This window comes from Antrostomus carolinensis, unplaced genomic scaffold (genome assembly GCF_000700745.2).
Source record: "Antrostomus carolinensis isolate BGI_N321 unplaced genomic scaffold, ASM70074v2 scaffold20180, whole genome shotgun sequence".
NCBI classification, from domain to species: Eukaryota; Metazoa; Chordata; class Aves; order Caprimulgiformes; family Caprimulgidae; genus Antrostomus; species Antrostomus carolinensis.
In genome coordinates, this window is record NW_010290778.1 from 49067 (window position 1) to 58485 (window position 9419).

Below are 9419 nucleotides of genomic sequence, written 5' to 3' on the forward strand. Positions count from 1 at the left end.
AGGTCTCCATCCCTGCTGGGCTCCTGTGGGGCTGGCAGGACAGATGGTGTCCTGCTTCCCCTCCATACTCTCCAGATGTTGCTAGTAATGCTGATAGCAGCGGCATCCCACGCTGCTTATTCGCAACTCATACCTTTGATGGGTGGAGGTTACCATTAGGACTTGATACTCACACTCCCAGGTGCGAGCCTCAGCATCGGCCCTGCAGCAAGAGAGGGAGCAGATGGCCAATAGTGCAGGTCTGACTTGCTGGATTTGTGTCTCCTGACAGATGCAAGGTCCTGAGCCAGTGCCCGGGACTCCAACGCAGCGCATTTTCCAGCCACCCCACACCCCGCAGCAGAACCCCCTGAGCTACTTCCTCCACCCGCAGCAGCAGAGCCGCCATGCACAGGGCCAGCCCTGCAACCTGCCTGACCTGCCTGAGATGCAGCTGCCCTGATGCCGGGTCCGGGAGGCAGGGACCACCTTGGCTGCAGCCGCTCGGCGCCCCGGGCGCACGCGGAGGGGAGGACGACACTGTCGGAGCACGGGATGGGTGAGGTCGGGCCCCATAGGGAAGGTGGTGGCTGGAGGGATGGTCTCCGCCGGGGGTGGATGGCTTCGGGGGCACCTCGTCGGTTGGGATTGCCACGCAGCCGGGCCGTGATGCTGCTTTGGCAGCTGTACATGCCTTTGCCCAGCACCACTGTACAACTGGAAGGTGACGGCTTTCTGGCTGCAGAGAAGTTGTTTGTCAGGTCGCCATGAAGATTGCTTTGCGATGGAGAAAACCCTTTTCCATTCAGGACTTTAATGCTGAAAGTCACTGTGAATTTTAGCCCAGCGTTTGGAGCACATACGCAGACTGTACCGGTCCGCAGGACGCTATGGGGTTACCATGTACATAACTCGTTTCGCTGTAGTAGGTCCATTGTGGATTTTTTTCCTTTTTTTCTATACCTCAGTCCCGCAACTTTTTGTTTTCCAGGAGATTGGATAATGCTGCTAATTTACACAACACCACTTTTGCCTGAATTTCTTACTGTTGTTATACCAGCTCGCGTCGCAGCAAGTAAGATATTTGTCATGTTTTATTTTAGTTAACAAATGCAGATAAATTTCTATGGTATTTACTCCCTGTAGCCAAGTATTTTTCAGGTTACAGACAAAGAATCCATACTCCTTTCCTTGGTTGTTTTGTGTCAAGTGGTGTAGTTGTGTATGTTTCTATACATGAAAACAAACAAACAAGCATAGAACAGCATATGATAGCAAACTTGGTGGTGTTGCCAGGTTGTGTTTCAGTTAGGTGAACCTGAAACTTACGCTCACAGTGACATAAGCGATGTTACAAGCCCCTAGGGTCAGCAATAAATTGTATTTTTGTAAATTGTCACTTTTTAACTATATGTTTATATTTATGAATTGAAAAAAACCAGTTTATTCCTCAGTGGGTGTATAGTTAAGTGTCCCTACTGTTTTTCATTTTTCCTTTGGAAAGACACAATGTACATTTTTGAGGAGGTAGTAGCTGAGTACTAACTTTGGGCACTGTTGGAGCCCAAACGTAGAAGATGGGTTGGGCTATTGCTATAAATAAGCTTTGCAAGAAAGTGGTTAGTTAGGACCAGGTCCACCTAGCAGCAAAGCTCTGTTTGGCAGTCAGAGTAAGGTTTAGGGACAGGTTAGTTTGTAACCTCTGTCAAGTCCAAGCAAAGCATACTTTTTTTTGCCTTTTTTTTTGGCATTTGCTTTTTCCTTGTGCAAGCCGCTTCCTTGGCTCTTTGCACCACTGCAACAGCTGAATGCTGGTGCTTCCTGATGGAGCAGCCTTTGGCACGAGCAGCCCTGTGTTTCAAGAAAAGGGGGGAAGAGGGTGGGAAGGTTAGCATGCAAAAAAAAATAGGTATAGCTAATGGTAGGTATATCTATAGCTGGAGATGTCTAATGCTGTAGCTGTATCTATAGCTAGCTTGCTCGCCTTCCCCCACCAGCCAAACGCATTTCCTGCAGTGTGGCATTAGCTGTGGGGTCAGGCATGAGCGCCTGGGCTTGGCAGCATGGGACAGAAATCCTGACTGCTTCAGCCTGACCGCAGCAGGTTGCAGCAGCCCAAATTTCCCAGAGAGCTTGGGAACGAAACACGAGGGTGACAGATCTGCCCCAGACATGGTTTTGGCTGCAGCCTTCCTGCTGCTTGGCAGGCACAGTGTGACTCACCCCCTGCCCCAGCCATGTCCCAGCCGTGCCCCGGCCCCGTTGCACAAGGGGCTGTTTCCCACCCAATGGGTTCTTTTTTGGGAAAAGGGACGGGGTTTTGATGTGCTGTGTTGCCCGTGGTGGTGGTGGGAGGACAGGCTGCCCGAGCAGGGTGCACCCGCAGCAGCCAGGAGCTTTCCTGGGGCTGGTGCAAGGCACGGGGCTGCTTTGCTGTTTTGGCCGGGGCTGGGGTGGGCATCCAAATAAAAGCAGTGTGAGCCCCCAGATCTCCACAGGGCCCCTCCTTTGGCAAAAGCCTGGTCACAGGTGGCTTTGGCAGGGGCGTTTGGGCGAACACCTCCTCGGGTGCCTGCGGTGACAGATTGGGGGTTGCAGGGCAGGCAGAGGGGGGGTTTGGGGAGCACAGTGGCCATAGGACGGAGCCGAGGAGGGGCTGGGCTGCCCTTAGGCCTGGGGTTACAACATGAGGGCTGGTGCCTTGCGAGTGCACAGCCTGAAGTGGCCACACCATTTCAAACCCTACAAATAACTGGGGCTACAGCAGAGCCGTGGGCCAGGGCCACCTCACTGCTGGCAGTGGGATGTGGAGCACCGGCCTCTGCGGCACAATCCAGAGCGGAAAGAACAGCCTCAACCCTGGGCTGTCAGAGCCCAACTCCTGGGGAGAGCGTGGGGTCTGTCCTGTCCCAGGCTGTTTGCACAGCAGCACCGTGTGCAGGGCCTGTGTGCAGCCTTTGAGGTAGGAAATAATATTTCTTAATTTTTTTTTTTTAAAGCACTATTACTTTTAGGGTCTCTCCCCCCCATCCCAAGACATTAGGGTTGCTCATGAGTTTGAGTCAAGGAGGGGTTGCTGTACGTTTTTTGGGGGGAGGTGGTTTTTTTTCTTCCTAACCTTGGCACATGATGTTAGTGGGGAGGCAAACACACACATTTACATTAGGGCTCCATGTTGTACAGTTTGTAGCCTGGTGTGCCTGGCAGGAGGGAGAGGCCGTGCATTTCTCTGTCTTGCTCATTAAACCTGCATCACCCCAACCCAACCCCGTGGCTGTTCTGCAGTGTCCCCTCACTGCACACGTGCCCAGATGTGGCAGGTGTCACTAAAAGGTACTTTGGCGGTGGTGGTGGTTGGGGTCAGGGGCTTGGGGGGCGGGGTTTTTTTTAACAGGGCTTGGTAGGGAGGGAGCCAAGGCAGAGTAGTTCTCTGGCATGGTTGTGGCTTTGAAAGCGAGCCTGACAAGAGGGTTGGGAAGAGGTTTGGGGGGCGGTGGGTGTGCCGGACGGGGCTGTGCCATGGACACAGCCCTTCTGGCTGGGCTGCACAGACAGGGAGGGCTCTCAGCAAAGAGCATGGGAGGTTTGCAGGGATGTTTACATGTTAGATGGGCTGTGCTAAAACAAGAGACCTAAAATGCACTTTATCATGTGCCCCCTCCTCTTTATTCCCTGTGTCCACCCCAGCCGCCAGCCCAGCTGCTGGTGGGTGGTGGGTGGCTGCCCTGTCCCAGGAGATGTTCATGGGTAGAGCCATGTTTTTCTGATGTGCTCCGAAGGACAAAATCCCACAGTCCCTTTTTGGGACCCTGCTTGGTCTTCCTCCAGGCTGGGGGGAGGCTGAGTCAGGGCCATGGGATTTTGCCTTATATTACAATTCACTCTCAAAAAATACATGAATAAATAAAGCTCTTGATTCAGGTTGATTTATATTTGTTTACCTCGGTGTTAGCTATGACCTGTGTTTTTTGGGACCCATTTGGAATTGAGGGTTGCTGGTGGGTTTGGTTCACACACTCCCAGGGTGCTTATGAGAAAACCCAAGTGTGACTTGCTGGTGACAAGTAGAGGGCAGGAACGTGAGCGATGCTGCCTGTGTCGGGCTTGGGATCCAGTGTCGGTGTTGACCCATTAGTCATTAATGTTCTGAGGCTTTCTAGTATACAAGCACCTATAACTCTTTCTCTCTATATAGATATACATATATATGTATTTTAATATACATATATGTGTACATGTATATCTATATATATAAAAATATATATATATAGGCCACACAATTCCAGACCTCTGAAAACACAGGCAGCTTTAATTAATAAAGTCTTGCACTTTTAGCGTATTTGTACATATAAGCTAAAGCCTGATGGGTAGAATCAGGCTGGTTTGACAAACACAGTGAAAAATTACTGTATATATTGTATATACTCCATGTAAAAAAAAAAAAAAAAAAAAGAGAGAATAAGAAAAGATCTTAGAATTGAGTATAAATCTTGGTTTATTTTATATGATGTTGAATATAGATACATTTATAAATGTTACTATTCTTAAAAGTATTTTGTAATGGGAAAAAGGAAGTGTCTTATGAAGATGAACAGTAAAGATTTTATTCTTGTCTTGAATATGTCCCTGCACAGTTCCATTGAATGGGAGCCTGTGCATTTTGACAAGCTTTAAACAGATTGTACATAGTATTTAAAAAAAGAAAAAAAGAAGAAATAAAAAAATACTTGTAAGACCTCTTACACAAGATGTGCTGCTGTTACTGCCTGGGTGGGATGGGTCCATTGGGGATAAGAATCTGCTCCGTGCTCTCCAGGAGGCACAAGAGCATCAGCCATCGCAGAAACAGCTGAAGGGATGGGGCTCCAATGGAGAGTGGGATTTCCGCGAACAGTGCCAGAAGCAATAAGGGCAGTGCATGAATTACAAAGAACAAGGCATCAGAGTCGGTGGAGACACATCTGTGCATTGTAGATGTTTTAACATGGATGCAAAAAAGGCAGTTGTTCTGGGCTAACACTGCCTCGGCACTGAAACAAGCTCAGGCTGTACGCAAGGTTCAACTAGTCCCAGGCTTCAAAATCTGGGTCTGCTCTTTTTTTCCTCCATTTCTGGGGAAGTTGGCATCCTAGCATGGTTTTTGGCTTGGTCCTTACTTTGGAAAGCATTGACTAAATGTGGCTTTAACACAACCACTGGTCTTGAAGGAACTTCTGAAATAGTCCATCATGAGAAATAATAGTGCCTCAAACACAGGTTTTTATTTTTCCTTAAGTGAAACAAATTTTTATTTAACACCCCATTTGTCTTACAGTACTTCTGCATACAATACATTGTATAAAAAGCCAACCTGCCAACACAAACATGTGTTGCCTTCTTGATAAAGTAACAAAGCTATAGCAAAAAAGACAAAATAGACTGTTTTTCTGGAAACAAATTGGAATACTTCTTTTTGTTTTAGCCCAGATAACAACTGTACTTGCAATCAAAAACCTTGTATAGTACAATGGCATGAGAAACTTCAAATAAAAATCAAGACACAGCTATTTGTTAGTCACTATGGTAGCAAACTCTTCTCAAAATACATTCTTATCTCGCCATCAGAGTGATGAACAAGTGGCTTGTTTTAGGAATGGATGGACCATGGCAGTGACCATTTCCATGTCCCAGGAAATGCTACCGATTGAATTACAAGCAGTTTGCCACCATGGTGGAGAGGGCTCGTATTTTTATTCCTATTAGTTGAGCTATTCCCTCACTTTGTGCGTTCAAACCCTGAACTCAGCAAAAAGAGAGGGCAAGCAGCCAGCTCCTCATGGTGGCCAGGGCTGCCACCACACACCAGAGCACAGAGAATAGCAACAGCTCCCCGAGCATCACGCTTGGTATTGCCAGACCCAGGGAACATCGCAGTGCTGCTGGCCATTCCCTGGGCTAACGATTATGTGTGACAAAAGGCATCTTATGTGCATAGCAACAATAATGATGGCCACGAGAAAGGGCTGTGCAGTGTCCCCTCACAGCCACCGAGAATGTGTCCGGGTAAATAACCACAGCATAGCTGCCAAGTCACGCTAGTGACACTGCAGCAGGTAGTGCAATTTTAGAACTGTATAAACAGCATCACTAGTTTTAGCAATCTATATCCTACCTACAACTGTCTACTCTGTACTGAATGCTGCACATTCATTTATTTTCTCCAACTGAACCAAAAAAAGTAGTAAGATAACTTCATGAAAACTGTTAAGGAAAAGAACTAACATAGATATGTGAAATGACACATCAGTGTTCACTTAACCACACTGCTTCCTGCTCCGGAATGAACTGGGCCAAGTTTAAAAACACTTCTAAAAACTTCCAAGTTACAATCTGAATGGAAAGTCCCCTCCTTGGGAAGTAGCTGAGTAATTCTGGGTCAGACACTTTGCAACCACCTGACTCCTTGCTAGCACTTCTGCTTAACTCCCAGCTACGTGTGGCAGCTGACCTCCTGCCACAGAAGTGTGCACACCCGCAGCATCCTAATGCAATGTGATACCAATCTCTGTTCCTCTTTGCATCACCCAAGACTTCCAGATGGCCAGAAGGCTGTATCACATGGGGACCTCTGTCCCTGATGATGCAGGGCTGTAAAGTGAGGGAAATAATAGCTTCTCTTGCTCTAGCTGCCCCAGTCCCAGCTAAACCGGCATATATTCCTTAGCCAGCACATTTCCACAACAGGGAAGGGAAGGAAAGGAGCTAGACACTAACTCCAGAGTTACTCTGTCACACGCAAAGCACAAGTGTCCTTCTGTGTTACAGCACATTGTGGAAGCAGCCCAGCAAACACACCTCAGGGTCACACTCCTTGGAACTAGTTGGCATTTGCTACATCTAGATCTCCCCAAAGGATCAGCCCGGGATCCACAGGCTCCAAAAGGAAGAACCTGCCAGTAAGGCAGCAGCTGGAGTGCTGCCAGCCACCCGGAAGGGACCTCGCTCCACCCTCCCTCCTGCTGAGGCTGGATGCCCGGCTGCTCCGACTAGTCTTGCTGGATATAACCTGCAGGTATATTACAGGAACTATTTAAAGATAATACCCTTTTTTTGCAAAAAAAAAAAAAAATTAAACAAATTTATTATAAAATCCATGCAGTTAATAAAAGTTAGTGTTCCCCTACATATCCTAACTTCTCACTTTAAATCTATTTTTTTATATGTACATATATAATATGTGCTGGTAATCTCTCTTTATACATAAATAAGATAGCTGAGAAGAGCTACTACATACTTGGTAATGGCTCTCCAGTCTCTTGGATTGACCCTAACACAAAATGGTATTTTAAAAAGGTGCTCAGTGTTGCAAAGCTAAAAGAAGTAATGTTACAAGGCTATTGTATTTTGCAGATCCTTTAGTACAGTCTTCTGTACTTAGATCTTAACATGTTGGCTCTCAAACAAAAAAAATGACATTGAATTTCTAAGACTTTTGTATCTCTGTGCTACCTTGCTTAGCAAATAGTTCATAGCTTTGACTATTTATTGAAATTAACAATATCCATCATAGACCTACGAAAGCTTTTTGGATGGGCAGCTGCATCTATTTTCATGGGGCTCCATTAATTTTGGCAGAGCTATTTGCAGAAGAATTACTCACTGAGCAAACCTTATCTGAGTACATCCTGGACTAGAACAACAATATAATCTGCTTTGTATTTCTAGAACAGCATTAGGAAAACAATGAGTAAATACATCTTTAAAGTAACACAGTGTTGCCCTATTTCGCCTCAGAAACATATCCATATGAATGGATAAATTAGTTTTTATATTTTACGCATAAAAATACAAATCAGTATTTTATCATATCAAGTGTAATTACATTGTGAAGGCTTCAGAAAAAAAGTTTCCTCCTTTCTCACATATATGATATAGTTTTTGGAGTTACTGTTCATTCAATAAAACTTTATTTTACATTAACACCTGAGAGTATGGGGGAGAGTAGAAGAAATAATTCATAAATTCATTGTTCCTGATAAAAACTATGTTCTTTAGAAGCAGCATGGGAACTTTAACACCACTTGTAATGATGGTATTTCACCAAATGCTTGTAACATAAGTCAAAATTTCATTTTATTCTTCATTCATATTAGTATTTCAGGAAAAGCTTCGGTGAATGACACCATGCCCATTCTGTTTCTTTGCAAAAACATGCACAGTATAAAAATAATGCTGCTCTGGAGAGAAAGATTGTCATACAGGCTTTAGAAACAACCATTTGTAACTAGTGTAGCAGAGAGTCCCCGTTTACTTTTTTGTTGTTGTTAAAATACAAGCTCTTCCCCTCTTCCTCTAGACCCATTTCAGCACCAGCTACTGAAGGTTCAAGGTCAACATTTATCAGCACTAACACTGGCAGAGCTTGCCTCCACAGAATTTTTACTGTATCATGTTTTATATATTAAAAATTTCAAGTCAGATTCTGGAGGATTTTCAGGTTGCCATGACTCCTGGCAGAAAATATTACAGCAGCAAGAATAAAGAGAACTATAGAAAAGAAAGAATAATTAATAGGTTGAAGTATGGACTCAGGATAGGCAAAGAAGCAGCTGCAGCAATCTGTCCCTAGCAGCTCAATAGTCAGCATTCAGCTATCTATGAAGCAGCTAAAGATGGTCTGTGCTTGGGCTTTCCAAACACAAACATGTTTCCAAACATCTATTAATTTCATCAACATGCTCCTAAGAAGCCAACAATGGTCTTCTTGCAAGATGAATGTCAGCCACCACGTGGTCAGACAGATTTAGCCACTGCTTTCCCTTGATTTCAACAATCTGTACTAGCTTTTGCAACCGTGTGCAGCCTGGATGACCAAACAAGCTTCCATCCTTTTCACCTGTACTGTTGCAGGATTGGTATGAAAATGGGAAAGAGAACTCATACACAGGCTGAGCTAGGAAAGCAGGAAACCAGTTGCAAAAACTGAGATGTGGGCTGGGAATATGCAGTCTGCAAACTGCCGACAAGGGGCTGGAATCCGCAAGAGTCCAGGACCACCGGTAACACCAAAGCAGAGTAACTGACTGCAGGGCAACTTTCTTCTCTAACCTCATGCTCTTGTACCTAGCCTAACCACAGCCTCTATTCTTAGTCTTCACCCTGCTTTGATCCCAGGTCCACATGCAAGTTTGGAAATAACTAATTAAAGTCACCTGGAAGACAACCTCTAAGCTGTCGATACTCTTTCAAGTGAAAATAGCTCTAAGTCACTCCCTTTATCACAGGAATAGAAATGAACCTGGAGAGCTCACACTGTAACAGCTGTCATTCACACGGGTTTGCAATAGGTCACATCCAGTATTTCCAAGCAATGTTGCATATTTTAATAACATGGTAAAGACAGTTTATTATTCAGTCCTTTTTTCTGGAATGAAACTTATGAACAATGCAAGAAAGTGATT

The 9419-nt window shown here is 45.3% G+C and overlaps 1 protein-coding gene across 1 annotated transcript in view; it reads left to right on the forward strand.

Annotated features, from left to right (window-relative positions):
* LOC104529988 (neuronal PAS domain-containing protein 2) overlaps window positions 1–442 on the forward strand; it is a 25103-nt gene extending 24661 nt beyond the window's left edge. The window contains exon 20 of the mRNA XM_029086622.1: window positions 272–442. Coding sequence (XP_028942455.1) covers window positions 272–442 — 171 coding nt within the window. The remainder of the gene's footprint in view (window positions 1–271) is intronic.
* The last annotated feature ends 8977 nt before the right edge of the window (window positions 443–9419 follow it).